General features: G+C 46.6%; 1 protein-coding gene across 1 annotated transcript in view; it reads left to right on the top strand.

Moving 5' to 3' along the window:
* Positions 1 to 27,608, top strand: part of CCDC170 (coiled-coil domain containing 170) — a 199,444-nt gene that overhangs the window by 120,305 nt on the left and 51,531 nt on the right. Inside the window, exon 11 of the mRNA XM_075338162.1 lies at positions 8,555 to 8,797. Within this exon, the coding sequence (XP_075194277.1) occupies positions 8,555 to 8,797 (243 nt within the window). The remainder of the gene's footprint in view (positions 1 to 8,554; positions 8,798 to 27,608) is intronic.

Here is a 27,608-nt window from a genome sequence, read left to right on the forward strand (position 1 = left end):
TGTTCAGAGAGGTGTTCTGTTTTCCTTCACCGTAAATCTCCTATTAAAGAAGAGCCCACAAGTTCTCAATAGGGTTTAGGTAAGGTGAGCAAGGGGGCCATGTCATTATTCTTTCATTTTTAAGACCTTTAATGAATAATCAAGCAGTGGAGTGCTTTGATGCTGTTAGGGCCAGATGGACGGGTAGACCCTGGAGGTGGATCCACTGGGCCGAACTCCCGGATGAGGGAAAGGAGTCCGGTAGCCGGAGCACTTTAGGTAGCAGGGCAGTCCGTGCACTGGGAGAAAATGGAGAAGTCCCTGGGACCACGAGGTCACTGATGGTGGTCCGGGTGACGGAGCTCAGGTTCGGAAGCCGTGATGGTGTCAGGCGGGGTCCGGAACCGTTGGAGCGAGATGACGGGTCACCGCAGGGATCCGAGATGGTACGGACTGTCAGGATGGCAGATGGGCAGCATTCGGGGTTCGTGGTACAGCAGGACCGGATGGTGATGCAGGATCGGCTCTAGAAGATAGAGAGGTAAGTATCTCACAGAACACAAGGAGACCTGACTCCTAGCTTGGGAAAACACGAAGAACAGGCCCCGCTCCCTTGGACATTAACCCCCTATATACCCTGTACCTGTGTGCATTATTTCCTGTTAATTGACACTGGCCCTTTAAGAAAGGGTCAGTGACCGCGCGCGCGCCCTAATGCGCATGCGCGCGGCCCGGGTGCCAGAAGCCAGGGCAGGAAGCTGAGAGGAGGACGCAGGAGAGCCGGCCAGGGACTGGGAAGCCGTCGGGCGCCGGGAGCGGAGACCAGGGGGCCTGGGAAGTACGGGCACCGGAGGCTGGAGAGCGGGGAGCGTGGCAGGGGAGCCGGGGAGCGGAGCAGAGGACCCGGGGAACGGAGCAGGGGACCCGGGGAGCGGAGCAGAGGACCCGGGGAGCGTGACAGTACCCCCCCCCACGCCCCCCTCCCCGCAACCGGGACAGGAAGGCACGGATCAGAGGAGTGCCCACGTTCTCCCTGGGCTCCCAGGACCTATCCTCAGGACCATACCCTTCCCAGTCCACCAGGAAGAACTGTCGACCACGTACGGTCTTCATGGCCACGATATCTCTTACCGCATAGATGTCGTCCTCAGCAATAGGAGGAGGAGCCGGACTGGCGGCAGCGGAGAAGGGACCAAGGACAACCGGCTTGAGCAGAGAGACGTGGAAGGAGTTGGGTATTCTCATCGTGGCCGGGAGCTGCAGTTTGTAGGAGACCTCATTGATCTTGCCGAGGACTTTAAACGGTCCGATGTAGCGAGGTCCCAGCTTGTAGGAGGGTATCTTCAGTCGGATGTACTTGGAAGCAAGCCAGACGAGATCTCCCGGAGAGAAACACGGAGGATCCAGGCGTCTCTTGTCCGCGTGTCTCTTCATCGGCAGGGTTGCACGTGCAAGGGACGCCTTAACTGAGTCCCAAATGGTTGTAAAGTCACGGAGTACTGCATCAGCAGCAGGGATGTCCGAGGAAGAGGATACAGGCAATGGGACAGACGGCTGAAGTCCGTAGACGACATGGAAGGGAGAACTGGAGGAGGACTCACTGACGTGGTGATTATGGGAGAATTCAGCCCAAGGAAGAAGCGTGGACCAATCGTCATGATGGGCGTTCACGTAGTGACGTAAGAAAGAGGTCAATATCTGATTGACCCGTTCCACTTGACCGTTCGACTGAGGATGGTAGGCCGAAGAAAAGTCCAGAGTCACTCCCAGATGTTTACAGAGAGCCCTCCAGAAGCGGGAGGTGAACTGAGTTCCTCTGTCGGACACTATGTGTGATGGAAAGCCATGCAAGCGGAAGATGTGATGTATATAGGCGTCCGCGAGTTCCTGGGCAGAGGGCAGTCCAGCCATAGGAACGAAATGGGCCATTTTAGAGAACCGATCTACCACGACCCATATGACTGTGTGTCCGGAGGACAATGGCAAGTCCGTAATAAAGTCCATCGCTATGTGTTGCCAGGGAACTGAGGGTATGGGCAGAGGCAGAAGACGGCCGTATGGCAGGTGTTTGGGTGTCTTGTTCCTGGCATAGGAGGAGCAGGCAGAGACAAAAGAGGCGACGTCCGTGCGAAGGGATGGCCACCAGTAATGACGTACAATAGCACTCCATGTTTTCTTCTGACCTGCATGACCGGCTGTTTTCGAGGCATGGCCCCAGTGTAACACTTTTTGCCTGTCAGTCTCAGAGACATAGGTCTTCCCGGGCGGTATCTGAGCCAGGGTGACAGGAGCCACCGGAATAATCTTACTTGGACAGATGATGGGTTGAGATGTCTCTTCCTCCTGTTCCACGGGCACGAAAGACCTAGACAAGGCATCAGCGCGTACATTCTTGTTCGCGGGTCGGAAATGAAGCTGGAAGTCGAACCGGGCAAAGAACAAGGACCACCTGGCTTGCCGTGGGTTCAGTCGCTGAGCAGTCCGCAGGTATTCCAGGTTTTTGTGGTCCGTGTAAATAATGACGGGGTACACTGCTCCTTCCAGAAGATAGCGCCATTCCTCCAGAGCCAGTTTGACCGCCAATAGCTCTCGGTCACCGATGGTGTAATTGCGTTCAGGCGCGGAGAAGCTCTTGGAGAAGAAACCGCACGTCACCATCTTCCCGGAGGAGGACTTCTGCATGAGCACTGCTCCGGCTCCCGAGGAGGAGGCATCCACCTCCAAGGTGAACTGGCGGTTTAACTCTGGACGGTGGAGTACAGGAGAGGAGGCAAAGGCTCGCTTTAGAGAGCCAAACGCGGCGTCGGCCGCAGGTGACCAGTCCTTTGGATTAGCCCCCTTCTTGGTCAAGGCGGAGAGAGGAGCAGTCAGAGCCGAGAAGTGAGGAATGAACTGGTGGTAATAGTTGGCGAATCCCAGAAAGCGTTGGATTGCCTTCAGTCCAGAAGGAGGAGGCCAGTTGAGAACGGAGGAGACCTTCTTTGGATCCATCTGCAGTCCGGTATCGGTGATGAGGTACCCCAGGAAGGGGAGAGAAGACTGTTCGAAGACGCACTTCTCGTACTTGGCGTACAGACGATTCTCTCTCAGTCTTTGTAGAACCAGTTGCACATTCTCTCAGTGGGTCTGGAGGTCCGGAGAGAAGACAAGGATGTCATCCAGATATACCACCACAGAGACGTAGAGAAGGTCCCGAAACACATCGTTCACTAATTCTTGGAAGACTGCTGGTGCGTTACACAGGCCGAAGGGCATCACGCAGTATTCATAGTGCCCATCGCGAGTGTTGAACGCGGTCTTCCATTCATCCCCTGAGCGGATACGGACCAGGTTGTAGGCACCCCGAAGATCCAACTTGGTGAACACACGAGCTCCTCTGAGCCGATCAAACAATTCGGGGATGAGCGGCAGGGGGGTACTTGTTTTTTACGGTGATTAGGTTCAATCCCCGGTAGTCTATACATGGGCGTAGGTCACCCTCTTTCTTCTTTACGAAGAAGAAGCCTGCTCCAGCAGGAGAGGAGGATCTCCGGATGAATCCCTTAGCCAGGCTCTCTGTGATGTACGTAGACATGGCCCTTGTTTCGGCTGGAGACAGTGGATATATCCGTCCTCGAGGTGGTGTAGTTCCCGGGAGCAGGTCAATGGCACAATCGTAAGGACGATGTGGCGGAAGTACTTCGGACTCCTTCTTATCAAAGACGTCCACGAAGGACCAATAGGCTGAGGGCAGTCCCGGTAGGGACTCGGGAACCGGAGGTCGCCGGATAGGTTGTATGGTCTTCAGACACCTCTCATGGCAAGAAGACCCCCATCGAGTGATATCGCCAGTGCCCCAGCTGACTGAAGGCTCGTGTGTCCGCAACCAGGGAAGGCCCAGCAGGATTTGATGTGACATATGTGGGAGGACGTAGAGAGCGATGTTCTCGGTGTGCAGAGCACCGATACGCAGTTCAAGCGGCTTGGTGATCCAGGAGATGGTGTCAGAGAGGGGTCTCCCATCCACAGAGGCAATCACAAGAGGTTTGGCGAGTGGAGTAACAGGCACCTGGTACTTGTCCACCGTGGCCTGCTGGATGAAATTGCCTGCTGCCCCAGAATCGAGGTACGCCTCAGCCGTAAACCGCGTCTCTCCCGTTGTCACTTGCACAGTCCATGTAACTGGGTCTGAGAGAGTCCCAGCACCTAGGGTGGCCTCTCCTACCAACCCTAGGCTTTGGAGTTTCCCGGCCTCTCTGGACAGGCGCGTAGCAGGTGTGTGCCCTCTCCGCAGTAAAAGCAGAGACCCTTGGCGAGCCGCTCTGCTCGACGTTGTTCAGACTGTCGCACACGGTCGATCTGCATGGGCTCATGGACGGAGACACCAGAGGCCGTTGACTGGAGTACGGCGGGCTTCTGTGGAGGAGAGGAATGCCGTACCGGACGTCTCTCACGGGATACCTCTTTGAACCGCTCCTGAAAGCGTATGTCCACTCGAGTCGCTAGGGTAATCAGGGCGTCCAGGGTGGATGGTACGTCACGTCCAGCCAGCTCATCTTTGATTCGACCCGATAGTCCTTCCCAGAAGGCGGCGGTTAGGGCCTCGTTATTCCACCCGAGTTCTGAAGCCAAGGTGCGGAAACGGATGGCGTATTGACCCACCGTCAGTGTTCCCTGACGTAACCGGAGAAGAGATGACGCAGAGGCGGAGGCGCGGCCGGGTTCGTCAAAGGTGCTGCGAAAGGCCTGCAGGAACTCCTGGAGGTTCTTGGTCATAGGTTCCTCCTTCTCCCACAAGGGGTTCATCCACGCCAGTGCCTCGCCCTCTAGGTGAGACATGATGAAGGCGACCTTGGCTTGGTCGGAGGCAAACAGATGTGGCAGCTGCGTGAAATGGAGGGAGCATTGGTTTATAAACCCCCTGCAGGTCTTGGGATCTCCGGCGTACCGGGGTGGTGAGGCCAAACGCAGTCTGGAAGCATCCGAGGAGACAGCCACGGGAGCGGGGGTCGTGGCTTGACTAGTGGAGACCCGGGGCGCTGCAGATGTGACCGAGGCTTGTAGCGTAGCTTGTAGCGTTCAAGCGGGCGTCCACGGAAGTCATAAAGTTCAGCATGCGGGTCTGGACTTCACGCTGGCGTTGGAGTTCCTCATGCAAGGCCGCTAGTGCTTCGGCGGGATCCATGGCCTGTTCTTACTGTTAGGGCCAGATGGACGGGTAGACCCTGGAGGTGGATCCACTGGGCCGAACTCCCGGATGAGGGAAAGGAGTCCGGTAGCCGGAGCACTTTAGGTAGCAGGGCAGTCCGTGCACTGGGAGAAAATGGAGAAGTCCCTGGGACCACGAGGTCACTGATGGTGGTCCGGGTGATGGAGCTCAGGTTCGGAAGCCGTGATGGTGTCAGGCGGGGTCCGGAACCGTTGGAGCGAGATGACGGGTCACCGCAGGGATCCGAGATGGTACGGACTGTCAGGATGGCAGATGGGCAGCGTTCGGGGTTCGTGGTACAGCAGGACCGGATGGCGATGCAGGATCGGCTCTAGAAGATAGAGAGGTAAGTATCTCACAGAACACAAGGAGACCTGACTCCTAGCTTGGGAAAACACTAAGAACAGGCCCCGCTCCCTTGGACATTAACCCCCTATATACCCTGTACCTGTGTGCATCATTTCCTGTTAATTGACACTGGCCCTTTAAGAAAGGGTCAGTGACCGCGCGCGCGCCCTAATGCGCATGCGCGCGGCCCGGGTGCCAGAAGCCAGGGCAGGAAGCTGAGAGGAGGACGCAGGAGAGCCGGCCAGGGACTGGGAAGCCGTCGGGCGCCGGGAGCGGAGACCAGGGGGCCTGGGAAGTACGGGCACCGGAGGCTGGAGAGCGGGGAGCGTGGCAGGGGAGCCGGGGAGCGGAGCAGAGGACCCGGGGAACGGAGCAGGGGACCCGGGGAGCGGAGCAGAGGACCCGGGGAGCGTGACAGATGCAATCCCATGGTTTTCAGTACCACCTATACGCTGATGACACTCATATCTACCTCTCTGGTCCAGATGTCACTTCTCTGCTGTCCACAATCATGAAATATCTATTAGCCATATTCTCCTTCTTCTCCTCTCACTTCCTAAAACTCAATGTGGGCAAAACTGAACTAATCATCTTTCCGAATCTCACCTACCTTCCCTACCTGATCTATATATTACAATCAACAGCTTCACGATCTCTCTCTCTTCAGTACCCGAAGTGCACTACTTTGGAGTAACACTGGACTCTGGCTTGTCCTTCATACCATACATTCAATTTTCACCACCCCCTTCCATCAACTCAAAAATGCTTCCAGAATCCGCCCTTTCCTCAACTCATACCCTCATCATATCTCGCCTTGATTACTGTAACATCCTCCTCTGTGGCCTCCTTGCTAATTCTATCGCACCCCTCCAGTCCACCCTTAACGCTACTGCCCAACAGATCCAACTTACTACTCACTACTCCCCAGCTTCTCCCCTATGCAAATCCCTTCATTGGCTCCCTATTCCCCATCATATACAATTCAAACTACTAACACTGACCTACAAAGCAAATCCATATTTTGTCTCCTCCATATTTATTTTAACTAATCTCCCGTTATACAGTACTCCAATATGTATTTCTAAGATCTCCTTTTCTCCTCCGCGTTTATTCACTCCTCATCCAACCACCTCCAAGACTTCTCCCGCGTATCCCCCATCCTCTGGAATTCGGTGCTTCACCGCTGTAGATTATCTGCTACACTTGCAAGCTTAAAATGGAACTTGAAAACCTATCTGTTCAAAAATGTCTATAGTGCTGCTTCTCCACCACCATATGGCCTCAGTGCTGCCGGAGCTGCCTCCACACTACACCACCTACTGTCTCCTCCCCATTATCCTATAGAATGTAAGCCCATAAGGGCAGGGCACTCTCCCTTCTGTACTAGTCTGTCTATTGTAACTTGTAAATGTATTTTGTATGTAACCCCTTCTCATGTACAGCACCATGGAATCAATGGTGCTCTATAAATAAATAATAATAATAATAATAATACATCCAATGGAACATTGTCCTGCATAAAAATCACTGTTTTCTTGAAAGATGCAGATTTTTTCCAGTATCACTGCTTGAAGATAGGGTCTTCTAAAACCTGGTAGTAGTTTTGGAAAATGATTTTAAGTCCATCTTCTACTTGAAAAGGTCCAAATAACTGATCTTTAATAATACCAGTCCATAGAAGTACTTAACTTCCATCTTGCTGGTATCTAACTTTAAGTGGAGACCTGTTCCCATGACTAATCTAGCGAACTGTTCATTCACGTCATTCGTGAAGAGCAACTCTCATCTCATCAGTTCATAAAAGTTTAAAAAATACACCTTCAGATATGTCTTCCCCTAGCCTTGACCATTCAAGTTCTGTATCTTGTTCAGTGGTGGTCTGGTTTCTCCGTCCTTACTTTGGCCATGTCTCTGCGCATTTAACACCTTGTACGCCTGGGCTCTCCTATGAGGTTGCTTTTCTGCCATATGACAGTACTTGAGGATAATGGGTTCCAAAGCTGCTTCAAGTTACATTTTTCTCAAATCTTTGGCAGTTAATGTGTGGCTTTTTTTCCTCAACACATTTTTACAACATTGTTGACTATCTGCAACAAAACATTTGATGGTTCTGTGATTACGCTCCAACATTTAAATAATTTCAAGAATGCTGCATTACTCTGTCAATTTTTTGACTTTTCAGAGTTAGTGTCATGATTCTTTCTTGTGCCTCTGTTTTCATGCAGAGCCAATATGTTTTGTGTGTGTTTTTCTGGTTCTAGGCCTGGTGGGAGGAGCCTATTCAGTATTGCCTTCTTCCGGGTGATCGCTCTGTTTTATCTTGGAGCCTTTTCACCTGGAACACCACCAGTGATAGTTCGTGCCTCGCAGTGTACGTTTCTGGTTTCCGTGAGTGGTTCTGATCTTGTCCTACTACCTAAGTTCCATTCCCCATTCCCTCTCCTCCCCTGCTCTGTCTGAACTCCCTGCTTTTCTGACCTTCAGCTTTCTGTGACTCCAACTCTGTGCACTCCCTGGTCCCTGATGTGTCCTCTTGGCTTCTGACCCCAGCTTGTACCCCGACCTTGTCTCTGTTCCCCTTCGGTTATTGACGCTCCTTCCTGGCAACTGACCCTCGGCTTCTCTTGCTCCCTCTCTATTGACATTACCTCCTGGTTTCTGACTCGGCTTGATCAACTACTGTGCAGACCTCTCCCACTAGGGTACTTGCGGCATCTAGCGGTCATACACTTCATTACACCTAGGTGCGTCACAGTTAGCTAATTCTCTTTTTGGCCCATTTTGGCTGAGGAAAATAAGCTGCCTAATAATTCTGCACTCCTTGATAAAGGGTGTTGATATTTTTAGGCTATAATTTCCATCATTACACAGGTAAACATCACCTGATATACTTTAAACCAATATATCTTGAAGTTTATAAAAATGATAATAAGGTCATAGTACTTTCTAATAATTCTACATCCAATGTATAATGTACCTTTATACAGTTTTGGTAATCATCAGGATAAATAACGCTCTTTTAAAATAATTTTAATTTAGTTAAAAGCACAGAAGCAGCAATTTGATAGCAAGGAGCTACATATGGAGCTTTTGAGGAAAAAGATTGCCCAGCTCGAAGAAGAAAAACAAGTGCGCACAGCTCTGGCAGTAGAGAGAGATGAGGCTAATCTGACTGTGAGGAGGCTGCAGAAGAAGGTGGAGAGACTGCAAAAGGAATTGAGTTCAGCCCAAGGATTTGTCACAGAGCTAAAGTCCAGACTGTCTGATACAAACGAGTTAAAGGCAAGTTCAACATATCAAACATATTTATGATAAATTGTCTCTTTTTTATTCTTATGTTTTGATCCTTATAAAATTTATCCTGAAATATATATTTTTTCTGGCCACTGTGGCTGGAGCACACTTAAAAATCCCTCCCATTAAGTTTTTTATACAGTAAATGTGTATGTATATGTACGTGTATTGTAGTGTACATGTGTGAATATACTCACCTACCACTGCTCTCTCTGGTGTCTAGCGCCTTTACATTCTTCTTCTTAGTAACATAACTGCTATTGAGCCTATCCGACTCACTCTATGCTCTATACGTAAGCCAGAAGTTTCTTTTCCATCAGTAAGTTTATATCTTTAACATTATGCTTTTTAGAGATCATTTAGTCTTCAACTTGCTTAACTGTTCTCAATAACAACAATTTTGACCAGGGGTGTTCAAACTTTTGCATGCCACTATATTTCCTCAAGACTTATGTTGTAAAAGCCACTTCTGGGTCACGCAGAGTGCAGTGTGACTTGGGGAGTCTGCAGAGTGATGACGTCACTGAGAAGAGCATAAGGCTGGCGCTAGTCACCAGAGAGAACGGCAGTAGATGAGTATATTATTACAGTCACACTATATTACATGTGTGTGTATATATATATATATATATATATATATATATATGCGTGTGTATATATTCAGTATGTTACAAACATGAGTACAACCCTCATATTTTTTTAAATATTTTATATTTCCAGGGGACACTGAGTATATGCCACTTTTTTTTTTTTTTTAATCCAATCAATTTTTATTGTAGGAAGTTACATTACAAAAAGGAGAAATTCAGGTATCAATGGCAATAATACACAAAGAGGACAACGCTGTAACATGTGGTAGTATCCTCTTTGATTATGATTCACATTTCCTGTCACACCACCAACAATCATGTCTGATGCAAGTTGCAACTTTTTTAGGTTAATCAATACCCAATACGTATAGAGTCAACCTACCAATTTACTCTTTAATCCTCAAAATGAGGGATCCAAACAACCAGAACCAGAGAGTAAGAAAGGAAGATAAGAAAAGGGAGGGGAGAGAGAGGTGGGGGAGATGGGGAGAACCATGGATGGTTGCAAGGAAGCAACCAGGGAGGGGGAGGGGGGAGGGAGGGAATTGGATGGCGTTTCGGGGTAGCCCGAGCAGTAACAACAACAGAGATTTAAACACCTTGAATATTGACATGTGGTATGGGTGAACTCCCTGCGTAACACACTCTTTGACCCTATTTGACCCATTTTTAATTATCAACAGTTTGCCCTGGAAACAGATGCCTGACAGGGGATGCATATACAGAGTTTAGCCACGTGTTCCAAATCTGAAGTATTTTGTTTTTGGCGTGGATGGAGTGAGCCAGACAGAACTCGTATTGGCATTGGAGATTAATTCGGTTATATAGTTCAACAAATGTAGGCGTCTTTGGGGATTTCCAGTGCAAACTTATGCAATATCTGGCAGCTACTAGAATGTGAACTAATAAACCCCTGGATTCCCAAGAGAACTCCTCTATACCCACGTTTAGCACTGCCAGAGCCGGATTCGGATTAATACGATTGCCTGTCAGCTCACCCATCTGGCCAAACACCTCCAACCAGAACGAGAAAACCTTGGGACAAGCCCACCAGCAGTGACCAAGAGTACCCCTTTGGAGGCAGCCCTTCCAACAATGTGGCGAATAATTTGGGAGGAACTGTGCTAAGTTGGCTGGGGACCGATACCATCGCAGGTGTACTTTTTTCAGTTGCTCCAGATGATTTATAAACTTGGAATATTTTTCGATATTTGCTGATGCCGAGTGCCAGTTTGAAGGAGAGGTAGAGACACTCAACTCCACGTCCCATTTATTCATATAAGGAGATTTTTGCTCTTCGGGGGGGGGGTTATTGAGCCATTTGTATGTCGAGGAGATACCTTTGGATTTAATTATCTTTTTAAATACCAAAGCCTTTGTTGTAGGTAACAGTGGCTTTGACTTTGGAGGAAATTTAGAGGCCAGAAAATGACTAATTTGGATGTGTTGATAGAAACAGCCCTTTAAAGAGGGGTGTTGCCGTACTATTTCATTAAAGGGGTTAACACCCATATCAGAGTATAGATCCGCCAGCACTGTAATGCCCGATCCCTCCCACCTGGCCAGATTCAAAAAGGGGATTTGAGATTCCAACGACTTGAGGGAAATCTCTGAAAGAGGAATCTGAATCTTATGAATCAAGTCATTTCGCCAGACCTCCAGGGAGGCTGACATGGTGGGAACACACGGGGAGAACCGTGAACGGCTCAAATATTCTGCTTCCATCATTCTTCTGACCGAGCCCTGGCGGGACAGGAAATTTTCAATCTGAGCCCATCTATGTGAATTACCTGGACGCCACCATTCCTTTAGTGATTCAATTAGTAAGGCTTTATAATATGCCGATATGTTTGGGGTGCCCAATCCCCCTAAGTCATATGGGGGGTATAACACTTTACCTGCGACCCTAGCCCTTTTATTACCCCAGACAAATTTGTTAGTCAACGATTGAAGTTTCATCAGGGTTTTGTGAGAAATTTTGATGGGAAGGCATCTGAGCACATACAATATTTTGGGTAAGAAAACCATTTTAAAGGACTGTATCCTGGCCATCCAGGACAATGATATTTTTTCATACCTTCCCAATTCCTTTTCTAAATTTTGGATCAGAGGTTCCAAATTTTCTTTAATTAACATCTGCGATGGTGTCAGCTTAATACCCAAATAAGGTATCCCCCTGTCGCACCATTTGAATTGAAAGGCCCTCTCCAGCGCACTCCTGGCCTCCACCGGTACATTAAACGGCAGTATCAAAGACTTTGCCGCATTAAGCTTATAATACGACACTTTAGAAAAGTTTGATAATGTGTTCACCACTGCTGGAATCGACACTGCAAGGTTAGAACAGGAAATTATCACATCGTCTGCTTATAAACCAAGTTTATGTTCAAATTCCCCAACTCTTATACCAGAAATGGCTATGTTTTTTCGTATAGCTTCCGCCAGAGGTTCTACCGCTAAAGCAAAAATAGCGGGAGACAATGGACACCCCTGGCGGGTGCCATTACTTATTTGAAATTTAGATGACAGAAACCCCGATGCCAACACTGACGCATTTGGGTAAGAGTAGAGGGCTAGAATGGATGACTTGATTTTCCCCAAGAACCCGAATTTTGTTAGAACTCTCTCCAGGTATCCCCAGTGCACCCTGTCAAAGGCTTTTTCAGCATCAAGAGACAGGAATGCACTGGGTTCACCCGATATCTCCACCAGTCCAATCAAGTCAAGCATCCGTCTGGTGCCATCCTTAGATTGCCTCCCTGTCACAAACCCAACTTGGTCTGGAGCCACTAAGGTCGGGATCACTTTATGAAGTCTATCTGCCACTAGTTTGGCATAAATTTTAACATCACAATTTAGGAGTGAAATGGGCCTAAAATTACCCGGGGTGTCTGCAGGTTTCCCTGGCTTTGGTAGCGTGATAATTATCGCTTCTAAGTTGTCTGGGGAAATTGACCCTTTATTTTGCCAAAAATTGAAGGTTTTTGACATAAAGGGGGACAGAGTGGATGTAAATTGTTTGTAATATTCGTATGGCAGCCCATCGGGGCCCGGGGCAGAGTTAGACTTAGTCATTTTGATGGCACCTAGGATTTCATGTGTAGTAAAGGGAAGATTAAGTTCCTCTAATTGCTCATCTGAGACCCGGGGAAGATCCAGGGTGTCTAGGAAACCCTGTATATCCACTTGAGTCGGCTGTGACGTATTGGAATCATATTTTAGATTATACAGGGCCTCATAGTATTTCGCAAATGCTTCTGCTATTTCAATGGGATGTCTAGTGATTGTTCCGTTCGGGTCCCTCAGGAATTCTATTTTAGATTGGATCTCACGTTTTTTCGTCCTTCTTGCCAATAAGGACCCCGCTCTATCCCCCATAGCATAAAATGTCGATCTATTTTTTTTTAAGATTATGTTCGTATTTTTGCAGGAATAGGGATCTTAATTGGAATCTATGGGTTACAATTTCTTTAGTCAAGTTAGGGGATGCTTTGGCTTTATTCAGGGATTCAAGGTGATGAATACGGGTTAATATATATTTAATATCTGCGTCTTTTTTCCGTTTTTGGATGGAGGCTATTTTTATGAGCTGCCCTCTGACTACGGCTTTATGAGCAGCCCACAGGGTCTCGTCAGAAATTTCCCCATTATTATTAAGTTTAAAATATTCTGTTGACACTGACTCTACTTCATCATGTACCTTCTGCCTACCAAGCAAGCTGGTATTCAGTCTCCACCTAGGGGAATTTTGAACATTAAAGCTACCCTGAACAGACAAAGAGATCGGCGCATGATCTGTCCAAGTAATTAAACCAATATCAGCTGCCACACAATTACTTATAGATTTGCTGTCGACCAAAAAAAAAATCAATTCTACTGTATGAGCGATGCCTGGAAGAGAAGAATGTATAGTCTCTTTCTGATGCGTGCAAATATCTACAGATGTCATGAAAATGGAATTCATTGATGAGATGCTTAAGTTCCTTAGCATGTGGGATGCTGGTGTTGGAGCAATCCATGGAGCATATTACAGGTATATTAAAGTCTCCACAGATGATTTCCGCCCCTGTGGCAGTATCTTTGAATGCTTGGAAAAATTTCCTAGCAAAGGTCAATTGTGATGAATTTGGGGAGTAGACCGTTGCCAAGGTATAAGGGACGCTGTTGATATAACAAGACAAAATAATATATCTTCCATCCGCTCCATAACTGACATTTATCAATTTAAAGGCCACTGAGTTCTTTATTAAAATGGCCACTCCTCCTCTTTTTTTTGAGTCATTAGCAAAAAAGGTGTGTTGGAACCTTGGATGAAGTAGCCGTTTATTATCTGTGGAAAGAAGGTGGGTCTCCTGAATGCACGCTATATCACAGTTAGATGCCTTCACCTCTCTCCACATCATTGACCTTTTTGCTGGGGAGTTGAGTCCATTCACATTAATAGACAATATCTTAATTCTCATATTGGAGCCGCAGGGGGGTTTGAATTCCTAGGAACGCCATCAGGGATGAGAGGGGCTAGACCAGCAAGGAATTGAGAGAAATTTCCAGAAAAAATTAAGGAACATTTGTGAGAAGAGGAACAAAAACAAAAAAATTCCAACAACACCGGTTTGCCCCGAGTAGGGTGCCCGGTGTATAACCGCTCGCCATAGGCGAGAACATCAGGGGGGCTGCGTGACATCCCGTGTCACAGGAGCAGGGGCAGCAGGTGCCATAAGCAGGAAGGAGTCCCAGCTAAGCTACTGACCATTCAGGGTTAATCCTGTCTGGAGGGCCTCTATGATTCTCCTGCCCACCAGGGTTTGGTGGGTGGGCTATTCCCCAGTCATCCAGCAATTTGCCCAGCTGAGAAGGAGTATGACATATGTGAGTGCCTCCATCTTTGAAAATTATCATCTTCACCGGAAAACCCCACTTGTACTTGATGTCTTGATCTCTAAGGAGTTTAGAAAGGTGGGCAAATTCTCTTCTTTTATTAAGAGTTGCAGCAGAAAGATCTGGGAAGATTTTTAGTCCCATGAAAGTGTCTGGCAGGGCTGGATTTCCCCTCAGTGTGTGAAGCACAGCTTCTTTTGTTTTATAGAAATGAAGTCTAGCCAGGACATCTTTAGGCAGAGCTGGATCTATGCCTTTGGATTTAGGGACTCTATGAATCCTGTCCACTATCAGGTCTCTGGTGTCCCATCCAGGGAGTATAAGCTGCAGAAACTTGTGGAAGTATTCCTGGAGGTCTTTATCTGCTACTGATGAGGGAATCCCTCTGATTTTTAGGTTATTTCTTCGGGATCTGTCCTCTATATCACTGATTTTAAGTTTTAGTGCCTCCACCTCCTATTCCAAAGCTGTGTTAGCATCTATCAGATTGTTATGTGATGTTGCAAATTCAGCCATTTTAGTTTCTACATGCTCTGTGCGATCACCTAGAGACCTGATCTCTTCCTTCAGCTCTCTTACTATTTCTCTGAGATCAGCCTGCAAGGAAGCCCTCAGCGTTTTCAGCAGAGATTGCATTGTTTCCTCTGTCAGAGGAATGCCTGTGCAGCCTCTCAAGCAGCCTGTATCTCCTTGTGAGGAGTGGGAAGAAGCTGAGTGGGAAGCCATCTTGCTTGGTGAGGAGAGATCCCTATCCAGGGGGTAGAAGTCTGTCAGTTTGGCTGGAGTGCCAGTTTTTTTAGGTCTCCCCTTAGGCATAGCTGGGGGCTGGGGTTACTCACACCTCCTGTAGCTGGTAATCCTGTTATCTGTGAGCTGATAAGAGCCGGTTTATCCTGCTGTCAGCACAGAGCTCTCCTTCAAGCAGCCATCGCCATCAGCGTGCAGGCCACGCCCCCCGAGTATATGCCACTTTGATACAATGTAAAGTAGTCAGTGTACAGCTTGTATAACAGTGTAAAATAACTCAACACACAGCCAATAATATCAAAACCGCTGGCAACAAAAGGGAGTACACCCTCATGTGAAAATGGTCAAATTGTACCCAATAAGCCATTTTAGCTCTCCAGTGTCATGTGACTCATTAGTGTTACAAACCCACCTCCAAGATGACCCCTGCTTTGCTAAAGAAACTGAGGGTAAAGGTGCTGGAGTAGTCAACCATGTCTCCTGACCTAAACCCTATTGAGCATCTGTGGGGCACCATCACAGGGAAGGTGGAGGACCGCAAGGTCTCTAATATCCACCAGCTTCGTGATGTCATCATGGAGGAGTGGAAGAGGATCCAGTGGTTCCTGTGAAGCTCTAGTGAACTCCATATCCAAAAGAGTTAAGGTAGTGCTTGAAAATAATGGTTTTAACACAAAATATTGACACTTTGCTACAATTTGGCTATTTTCACTTAGGATTGTACTCACTTTTGTTGCCAGCGGTTTAGGCATTAATAGATGTGTGTTGAGCTATTTAGAGAGCACACCAAATTTACAGTTATACAAGTCTATACACTGACTATTCTACATTTTATCAAAGTGTCATATCTTCAGTGTTGTGCCGTAAAAAGATAAAATAAAATATTTACAAAAATGTGAAGGTGTACTCACTTATGGGACATATACTGTACATTTAAGTTATAAAAAACTTAATGGAAGTTCTTCCTTAATAAGCTAACTACTATAATAATAATTTCTGGTTTTCTGCAGCATACCTGACAGCTTGTGCTCTGCAGATTAGAGCATTTTAGACTGTGCAACAGTAACTCTTCTATTGTTTTTGGTCTAGATTAGAGTTGAGCGCGGTTCGCGGTTCGAGGTTCTCCAGTTCGCGGCTCGAGTGATTTTGGGGGCTGTTCTAGATCGAACTAGAACTCGAGCTTTTTTGCAAAAGCTCGATAGTTCTAGATACGTTCGAGAACGGTTCTAGCAGCAAAAAAAACAGCTAATTCCTAGCTGGCTTTCCGCTGTAATAGTGTAAGTCACTCTGTGACTCACACTATTATGACATTTCAGTGTATAGTGTGCGGGAACAGAACATTCAGATCACTGCTGTATGTATAATGGCGATCGCCATTTTTTTTTTTTTCCTTGTCTTCCTTCCCTAAGCGCGCGCGTGTAGTGGGGCGGGCCAGCATGTCAGCCAATCCCAGACACACACAGCTAAGTGGACTTTTAGCCAGAGAAGCAATGGCATGTGTGATAGGATGTCCATGTCACATGTCCCTGCATTATAAAACCGGACATTTTCCTCCAGCACGCCATTATCTCCCTTCTGCGTCCTTGGTGTCAGACATCACTGGCGCAGCTCCTATCGCCGATACTGCTGTATACGCTCCATACACAGCGCTGGACAGCTTAGGGATAGCACTTTCTATCAGTCCTTTTAAGGGCTCATACCGGCAGGGTCAGAGCCATAGGTGACAGAGTTTAAAACAGAGTTTAACAGCTACACAAGATGACAGCATCTGTGTAGCTAAGGTCAGGGATTTCCTCGCTGCATTTCCCCATTAGGAGGGATAGAAAAGCAGGCTTCCTTTCCTCTACCCAGAGACCCACAACCCTGCCACTGTACCCTCCTGCCCTTTGCACACTCATACTCATTGTTACTAAGCCATTATACTAGCAAACACTGAGTGAACTTAGTGGCATCCTAAACGTGGCTGTTGGACTGCTGTATTGCCCCAGTAGTGCAAAGATATTTCCAGCACGTCTGCCTGCATTGCACACTAAAACTCATTGTTACTAAGCCATTATACTAGCAAACACTGAGTGAACTTAGTGGCATCCTAAACGTGGCTTTTTGGACTGCTGTATTGCCCCAGTAGTGCAAAGATATTTGCAGCACGTCTGCCTGCATTGCATACTCAAACTCATTATAACTAAGCCATTATACTAGCAAACACTGAGTGAACTTAGTGGCATCCTAAACGTGGCTGTTGGACTTCTGTATAGTCCCACTAGTGCAAAGATATTTGCAGCACGTCTGCCTGCATTGCACACTAAAACTCATTGTTACTAAGCCATTATACTAGCAAACACTGAGTGAACTTAGTGGCATCCTAAACGTGGCTGTTGGACTGCTGTATTGCCCCAGTAGTGCAAAGATATTTGCAGCACGTCTGCCTGCATTGCACACTCAAACTCATTGTTACTAAGCCATTATACTAGCAAACACTGAGTGAACTTAGTGGCATCCTAAACATGGCTATTGGACTTCGGTATAGTCCCACTAGTGCAAAGATATTTGCAGCATGTCTGCCTGCACTGCACACTCAAACTCATTGTAACTAAGCCATTATACTAGCAAACACTGAGTGAACTTAGTGGCATCCTAAACGTGCCTGTTGGACTTCTGTATAGTCCCACTAGTGCAAAGATATTTGCAGCACGTCTGCCTGCATTGCACACTCAAACTCATTGTTACTAAGCCATTATACTAGCAAACACTGAGTGAACTTAGTGGCATCCTAAACGTGGCTGTTGGACTGCTGTATTGCCCCAGTAGTGCAAAGATATTTGCAGCACGTCTGCCTGCATTGCACACTAAAACTCATTGTTACTAAGCCATTATACTAGCAAACACTGAGTGAACTTAGTGGCATCCTAAACGTGGCTGTTGGACTTCTGTATTGTCCCACTAGTGCAAAGATATTTGCAGCACGTCTGCCTGCACTGCACATTCAAACTCATTGTAACTAAGCCATTATACTAGCAAACACTGAGTGAACTTAGTGGCATCCTAAACGTGGCTGTTGGACTGCTGTATTGCCCCAGTAGTCCAAAGATATTTGCAGCACGTCTGCCTGCATTGCACACTAAAACTCATTGTTACTAAGCCATTATACTAGCAAACACTGAGTGAACTTAGTGGCATCCTAAACGTGGCTATTGGACTTTTGTATAGTCCCACTAGTGCAAAGATATTTGCAACACGTCTGCCTGCACTGCACACTCAAACTCATTGTAACTAAGCCATTATACTAGCAAACACTGAGTGAACTTAGTGGCATCCTAAACGTGGCTGTTGGACTGCTGTATTGCCCCAGTAGTGCAAAGATATTTGCAGCACGTCTGCCTGAATTGCACACTAAAACTCATTGTTACTAAGCCATTATACTAGCAAACACTGAGTGAATTTAGTGGCATCCTAAACGTGGCTGTTGGACTTCTGTATTGTCCCACTAGTGCAATGATATTTGCAGCACGTCTGACTGCATTGCACACTCAAACTCATTATAACTAAGCCATTATACTAGCAAACACTGAGTGAACTTAGTGGCATCCTAAACGTGGCTGTTGGACTTCTGTATTGTCACACTAGTGCAAAGATATTTGAAGCACGTCTGCCTGCACTGCACACTCAAACTCATTGTAACTAAGCCATTATACTAGCAAACAGTGAGTGAACTTAGTGGCATCCTAAACGTGGCTGTTGGACTTCTATATAGTCCCACTAGTGCAAAGATATTTGCAGCACGTCTGCCTGCATTGCACACTCAAACTCATTGTTACTAAGCCATTATACTAGCAAACACTGAGTGAACTTAGTGGCATCCTAAACGTGGCTGTTGGACTGCTGTATTGCCCCAGTAGTGCAAAGATATTTGCAGCACGTCTGTCTGCATTGCACACTCAAACTCATTGTTACTAAGCCATTATACTAGCAAACACTGAGTGAACTTAGTGGCATCCTAAACGTGGCTATTGGACTTCTGTATAGTCCCACTAGTGCAAAGATATTTGCAGCATGTCTGCCTGCACTGCACAGTCAAACTCATTGTAGCTAAGCCATTATACTAGCAAACACTGAGTGAACTTAGTGGCATCCTAAACGTGGCTGTTGGACTGCTGTATTGCCCCAGTAGTGCAAAGATATTTGCAGCACGTCTGCCTGCATTGCACACTAAAACTCATTGTTACTAAGCCATTATACTAGCAAACACTGAGTGAACTTAGTGGCATCCTAAACGTGGCTTTTTGGACTGCTGTATTGCCCCAGTAGTGCAAAGATATTTGCAGCACGTCTGCCTGCATTGCATACTCAAACTCATTATAACTAAGCCATTATACTAGCAAACACTGAGTGAACTTAGTGGCATCCTAAACGTGGCTGTTGGACTTCTGTATAGTCCCACTAGTGCAAAGATATTTGCAGCACGTCTGCCTGCATTGCACACTAAAACTCATTGTTACTAAGCCATTATACTAGCAAACACTGAGTGAACTTAGTGGCATCCTAAACGTGGCTGTTGGACTGCTGTATTGCCCCAGTAGTGCAAAGATATTTGCAGCACGTCTGCCTGCATTGCACACTCAAACTCATTGTTACTAAGCCATTATACTAGCAAACACTGAGTGAACTTAGTGGCATCCTAAACATGGCTATTGGACTTCGGTATAGTCCCACTAGTGCAAAGATATTTGCAGCATGTCTGCCTGCACTGCACACTCAAACTCATTGTAACTAAGCCATTATACTAGCAAACACTGAGTGAACTTAGTGGCATCCTAAACGTGCCTGTTGGACTTCTGTATAGTCCCACTAGTGCAAAGATATTTGCAGCACGTCTGCCTGCATTGCACACTCAAACTCATTGTTACTAAGCCATTATACTAGCAAACACTGAGTGAACTTAGTGGCATCCTAAACGTGGCTGTTGGACTGCTGTATTGCCCCAGTAGTGCAAAGATATTTGCAGCACGTCTGCCTGCATTGCACACTAAAACTCATTGTTACTAAGCCATTATACTAGCAAACACTGAGTGAACTTAGTGGCATCCTAAACGTGGCTGTTGGACTTCTGTATTGTCCCACTAGTGCAAAGATATTTGCAGCACGTCTGCCTGCACTGCACATTCAAACTCATTGTAACTAAGCCATTATACTAGCAAACACTGAGTGAACTTAGTGGCATCCTAAACGTGGCTGTTGGACTGCTGTATTGCCCCAGTAGTCCAAAGATATTTGCAGCACGTCTGCCTGCATTGCACACTAAAACTCATTGTTACTAAGCCATTATACTAGCAAACACTGAGTGAACTTAGTGGCATCCTAAACGTGGCTATTGGACTTTTGTATAGTCCCACTAGTGCAAAGATATTTGCAACACATCTGCCTGCACTGCACACTCAAACTCATTGTAACTAAGCCATTATACTAGCAAACACTGAGTGAACTTAGTGGCATCCTAAACGTGGCTGTTGGACTGCTGTATTGCCCCAGTAGTGCAAAGATATTTGCAGCACGTCTGCCTGAATTGCACACTAAAACTCATTGTTACTAAGCCATTATACTAGCAAACACTGAGTGAATTTAGTGGCATCCTAAACGTGGCTGTTGGACTTCTGTATTGTCCCACTAGTGCAATGATATTTGCAGCACGTCTGACTGCATTGCACACTCAAACTCATTATAACTAAGCCATTATACTAGCAAACACTGAGTGAACTTAGTGGCATCCTAAACGTGGCTGTTGGACTTCTGTATTGTCACACTAGTGCAAAGATATTTGAAGCACGTCTGCCTGCACTGCACACTCAAACTCATTGTAACTAAGCCATTATACTAGCAAACAGTGAGTGAACTTAGTGGCATCCTAAACGTGGCTGTTGGACTTCTATATAGTCCCACTAGTGCAAAGATATTTGCAGCACGTCTGCCTGCATTGCACACTCAAACTCATTGTTACTAAGCCATTATACTAGCAAACACTGAGTGAACTTAGTGGCATCCTAAACGTGGCTGTTGGACTGCTGTATTGCCCCAGTAGTGCAAAGATATTTGCAGCACGTCTGTCTGCATTGCACACTCAAACTCATTGTTACTAAGCCATTATACTAGCAAACAGTGAGTGAACTTAATGGCATCCTAAACGTGGCTGTTGGACTTCTATATAGTCCCACTAGTGCAAAGATATTTGCAGCACGTCTGCCTGCATTGCACACTCAAACTCATTGTTACTAAGCCATTATACTAGCAAACACTGAGTGAACTTAGTGCATCCTAAACGTGGCTGTTGGACTGCTGTATTGCCCCAGTAGTGCAAAGATATTTGCAGCACGTCTGCCTGCATTGCACACTAAAACTCATTGTTACTAAGCCATTACACTAGCAAACACTGAGTGAACTTAGTGGCATCCTAAACGTGGCTGTTGGACTGCTGTATTGCCCCAGTAGTGCAAAGATATTTGCAGCACGTCTGTCTGCATTGCACACTCAAACTCATTGTTACTAAGCCATTATACTAGCAAACACTGAGTGAACTTAGTGGCATCCTAAACGTGGCTATTGGACTTCTGTATAGTCCCACTAGTGCAAAGATATTTGCAGCATGTCTGCCTGCACTGCACAGTCAAACTCATTGTAGCTAAGCCATTATACTAGCAAACACTGAGTGAACTTAGTGGCATCCTAAACGTGGCTGTTGGACTGCTGTATTGCCCCAGTAGTGCAAAGATATTTGCAGCACGTCTGCCTGCATTGCACACTAAAACTCATTGTTACTAAGCCATTATACTAGCAAACACTGAGTGAACTTAGTGGCATCCTAAACGTGGCTGTTGGACCTCTGTATTGTCCCACTAGTGCAAAGATATTTCCAGCACGTCTGCCTGCACTGCACACTCAAACTCATTGTAACTAAGCCATTATACTAGCAAACACTGAGTGAACTTAGTGGCATCCTAAACGTGGCTGTTGGACTGCTGTATTGCCCCAGTAGTGCAAAGATATTTGCAGCACGTCTGCCTGCATTGCACACTAAAACTCATTGTTACTAAGCCATTATACTAGCAAACACTGAGTGAACTTAGTGGCATCCTAAACGTGGCTGTTGGACTTCTGTATTGTCCCACTAGTGCAAAGATATTTGCAGCACGTCTGCCTGCACTGCACATTCAAACTCATTGTAACTAAGCCATTATACTAGCAAACACTGAGTGAACTTAGTGGCATCCTAAACGTGGCTGTTGGACTGCTGTATTGCCCCAGTAGTCCAAAGATATTTGCAGCACGTCTGCCTGCATTGCACACTAAAACTCATTGTTACTAAGCCATTATACTAGCAAACACTGAGTGAACTTAGTGGCATCCTAAACGTGGCTATTGGACTTTTGTATAGTCCCACTAGTGCAAAGATATTTGCAGCACATCTGCCTTCACTGCACACTCAAACTCATTGTAACTAAGCCATTATACTAGCAAACACTGAGTGAACTTAGTGGCATCCTAAACGTGGCTGTTGGACTGCTGTATTGCCCCAGTAGTGCAAAGATATTTGCAGCACGTCTGCCTGAATTGCACACTAAAACTCATTGTTACTAAGCCATTATACTAGCAAACACTGAGTGAACTTAGTGGCATCCTAAACGTGGCTGTTGGACTTCTATATAGTCCCACTAGTGCAAAGATATTTGCAGCACGTCTGCCTGCATTGCACACTCAAACTCATTGTTACTAAGCCATTATACTAGCAAACACTGAGTGAACTTAGTGGCATCCTAAACGTGGCTGTTGGACTGCTGTATTGCCCCAGTAGTGCAAAGATATTTGCAGCACGTCTGTCTGCATTGCACACTCAAACTCATTGTTACTAAGCCATTATACTAGCAAACACTGAGTGAACTTAGTGGCATCCTAAACGTGGCTATTGGACTTCTGTATAGTCCCACTAGTGCAAAGATATTTGCAGCATGTCTGCCTGCACTGCACAGTCAAACTCATTGTAGCTAAGCCATTATACTAGCAAACACTGAGTGAACTTAGTGGCATCCTAAACGTGGCTGTTGGACTGCTGTATTGCCCCAGTAGTGCAAAGATATTTGCAGCACGTCTGCCTGCATTGCACACTAAAACTCATTGTTACTAAGCCATTATACTAGCAAACACTGAGTGAACTTAGTGGCATCCTAAACGTGGCTGTTGGACTTCTGTATTGTCCCACTAGTGCAAAGATATTTCCAGCACGTCTGCCTGCACTGCACACTCAAACTCATTGTAACTAAGCCATTATACTAGCAAACACTGAGTGAACTTAGTGGCATCCTAAACGTGGCTGCTGGACTGCTGTATTGCCCCAGTAGTGCAAAGATATTTGCAGCACGTCTGCCTGCATTGCACACTAAAACTCATTGTTACTAAGCCGTTATACTAGCAAACACTGAGTGAACTTAGTGGCATCCTAAACGTGGCTATTGGACTTCTGTATAGTCCCACTAGTGCAAAGATATTTGCAGCACGTCTGCCTGCACTGCACACTCAAACTCATTGTAACTAAGCCATTATACTAGCAAACACTGAGTGAACTTAGTGGCATCCTAAACGTGGCTGTTGGACTGCTGTATTGCCCCAGTAGTGCAAAGATATTTGCAGCACGTCTGCCTGCATTGCACACTAAAACTCATTGTTACTAAGCCATTATACTAGCAAACACTGAGTGAACTTAGTGGCATCCTAAACGTGGCTGTTGGACTTCTGTATTGTCCCACTAGTGCAATGATATTTGCAGCACGTCTGCCTGCATTGCACACTCAAACTCATTATAACTAAGCCATTATACTAGCAAACACTGAGTGAACTTAGTGGCATCCTAAACGTGGCTGTTGGACTTCTGTATTGTCACACTAGTGCAAAGATATTTGAAGCACGTCTGCCTGCACTGCACACTCAAACTCATTGTAACTAAGCCATTATACTAGCAAACAGTGAGTGAACTTAGTGGCATCCTAAACGTGGCTGTTGGACTTCTATATAGTCCCACTAGTGCAAAGATATTTGCAGCACGTCTGCCTGCATTGCACACTCAAACTCATTGTTACTAAGCCATTATACTAGCAAACACTGAGTGAACTTAGTGGCATCCTAAACGTGGCTGTTGGACTGCTGTATTGCCCCAGTAGTGCAAAGATATTTGCAGCACGTCTGCCTGCATTGCACACTAAAACTCATTGTTACTAAGCCATTACACTAGCAAACAGTGAGTGAACTTAGTGGCATCCTAAAAGTTTATGTTGTACTCCATTCGTGCCCCACTGGTGCAAATCTATGTGCAGCACCTCTGCATGACACCCACCTGCCCTGTTTTTAATAAGCTATAATGATAGCAAAAAATACTGCCATTTAGTGGCATCATAGAACTGGATGTTGTATTTCATTATTGTCCCACTGGTGCCAAGCTATTTCTAGCACTTGTGCAGGACACCCTCCTGCTCTGTTTTTAATAAGCTATAACGATAGCAAAAAATGCTGCCATTTAGTGGCATACAAGAAGTGGCTGTTGGACTTCTGTATTGTCCCACTAGTGCAAAGATATTAGCAGCACGTCTGCCTGCATTGCACACTCAAACTCATTGTTACTAATACATTATAATACCAAAAATTGAGTAAACTTAGTGGCATACAAGAAGTGGCTGTTGTACTCCATTAGTGCCCCACTGGTGCAAATCTATGTGCAGCACCTCTGCATGACACCCTCCTGCTCTGTTTTTAATAAGCTATAATGATAGCAAAAAATGCTGCCATTTAGTGGCATACAAGAAGTGGCTGTTGTACTCCATTAGTGCCCCACTGGTGCAAATCTATGTGCAGCACCTCTGCATGACACCCTCCTGCTCTGTTTTTAATAAGCTATAATGATAGCAAAAAATGCTGCCATTTAGTGGCATACAAGAAGTGGCTGTTGTACTCCATTAGTGCCCCACTGGTGCAAATCTATGTGCAGCACCTCTGCATGACACCCTCCTGCTCTGTTTTTAATAAGCTATAATGATAGCAAAAAATGCTGCCATTTAGTGGCATACAAGAAGTGGCTGTTGGACTCCATTAGTGCCCCACTGGTGCAAATCTATTTGCAGCACCTCTGCATGACACCCTCATGCACATTTTGCTACGCTAATTTTATAGCAAACTCAGGGAATTCCTTGCTGCATTTGATCATTCGGAGGGATAGAAAGTGAGGCTTCCTTTAGCTTTTCCTTCTGTTCATAGACAGCATCTCCAAGTCCACACCCGAAGAGCAATTTCTCCTCCACGTGTAAGTGTGGAGAGGCAGCTAGTGCACATGCGTGTGCCGATTTACCCCAGCTGCAGCTTAACTACAGTGTTTCGCCTAGTGAGTATGCTCAGCCTGACTGTGCCATTCCTGAGGCTAAGTCTTCATTTCGGGATACAGCGCATGCTCCCACACTTAGTGCGAAAATCCTCTTTGCACAGGTACTTGCATTTCGTGCCGGGTCTAAGTCCTGTTTTGTGCCTAGACACCATGCTAAAGCTGATAGTCTTTTTTCAGAGACTGTATTTCATGCTACTGAGCATGCTCAGGCACTTACTGCATCAGAGACTAGGTCCGGTAATGAACTCTTTGGCCCTGCCCCTGATGTGGGGGCCCATATAGACCACAGGGCATCAGGTGTCCTGACAATGTGGCCAGGCCACTCCCAAATGGCTTGCAGAGGCCCGCCCCTATGACTTGTCACCTCATTATTGATGGTCAGAAGATGACTGGTGAGGTGTTTGTGTCGTGGCAGCCATGAGGTCATTATCGAACTTGCGGTTCCAAATAGAACGCTAGTTATGCCACTCATGACGTGTCACTCTGCTTTTGTCTCCAGGAGGTGCATTGTGGTCCACCCTGGTTTGGGGCGGACCCAGGTTATAAAATGGGCTGGAGCCAACAAGGAGGTGCGCAGTCTTCTATTATGCTCCGAAAGAGCACACCTCCATGTGTTGAACCCATTGCGGCTTTAGGCCAGAGGTAGGCAGGGATAGGGCGTCGATGCAGGCCGCCACCACAGTTGGTAACGCAGAACGGTTAAGACCAGCTCCTGTCCTACAAGTCCTGCTTGTGCAGCCCAGTGGCATTAACAGGCCTGCTGCTGCTGATGCGCCTGCTGTCCACAGGTGTGGCCCCAATGCACACGGTCAGCGTACTGAATGGCCCCTGTGATGTTAACAGGGAGTTCCTGGGCTGGGTGGGCGTGTGGACCCTGTGACGCTAACAGGGCTCCCAGTCTCCAGATCCGAGTGGCGTCTAACTCTGTTCAGGCTACTATTAGTTTCATAGCCACACAGCTCTGTATCCTCCACCTAACCTTCCAGTTGCCAACCTCTCCTTTTCCATCTGGGAGCACGGTGGACACTGACTGCTGATGGGGATATATACCTTTCTCTTTCTTTTCTTATTAATTTTCGTTATATAGCGGTAACATAGTATATACCACCTTATCCAAATCTGCCAGTCCCACCGTAACAGATGGTGTTTCTTCATCAAATGTTACTTTTGCTTAACCAACAAACCCATGGACAAAAACTTTTTTCCCCTTCCAACACACCTGTTCCCCTTTCCACCAGCATCTGTCCTTTTTCAACTCATTTGGTATATGACCAAAAGTGCAACTCTGCAGGGACACCGTACTCAATGCCGTCTCAGCACAGCAGCCAGCCCTCGGTCCCTCAGATGTGGACAAGTAAAAGACCATTTCCTCCTATCCATGACAAAGCGTTGAGATTCACTCTGTGCAGCACTGGTGTTTACTGATAAAAGCAGATCTAAGAATCCGTACCACCTTCTGCAGATACTCCTGTATACATGCGTCCCTTTCTATGGCAGGAATTATTTAGCCAAACTTGGTCTTGTACCGAGGATGTAACAGTGTGGCAACCCAGTAGTTAGCATTACTTCGAATTCGTACAATCCGAGGGTCATGTTGTAGGTAGTGCAGCAAGAAGGCGCTCATGTGTCTTGTGCATCCAGGAGGACCAAGTCCTTGGTTTGTTGGTGGCAGAGAGGTGAGAATCGTGCCTCCTTCCTCTGCCCTCTCCCCCCAACCTCGCACAACCGAAATGTGAGCAAGCTCTCACTCATCTGCTGAGTCTTCCATGCCCATCGCAAGTTCATCCTCCATTTCTTCATGGGCTCCTGCACCTTCCTCAACAATTTTTGCTGATACTATGCGCCCTTGTTAATCCCTATCCCCCACCATGACTGCCGCCTAGGTGCCGCTCACCGTATGTACCTTGTACATCTTATTATCCCTTCTGCATATGACTCCTCTTGTACTTCCTCCCCTTCCTCTTGGACCAACACCTACCTCCGAATAATGCTTACAGTGTGCTCCATCTTGTAGATGACCAGAATTGTCACGCTGAGAATGGCATCGCTAGTGCTAAACATCTTCGTCGACATTTGTAAACTGTGTAGAAGGGTGCATAGGTCCTTGATCTGACACCACTCCAGCAGCGTGATCTGCACCACCTCTGGATCAAGTTAGCCCAGGGTATACGTC

The sequence above is a fragment of the Anomaloglossus baeobatrachus genome, chromosome 3 (assembly GCF_048569485.1).
Source record: "Anomaloglossus baeobatrachus isolate aAnoBae1 chromosome 3, aAnoBae1.hap1, whole genome shotgun sequence".
Taxonomy (NCBI): domain Eukaryota; kingdom Metazoa; phylum Chordata; class Amphibia; order Anura; family Aromobatidae; genus Anomaloglossus; species Anomaloglossus baeobatrachus.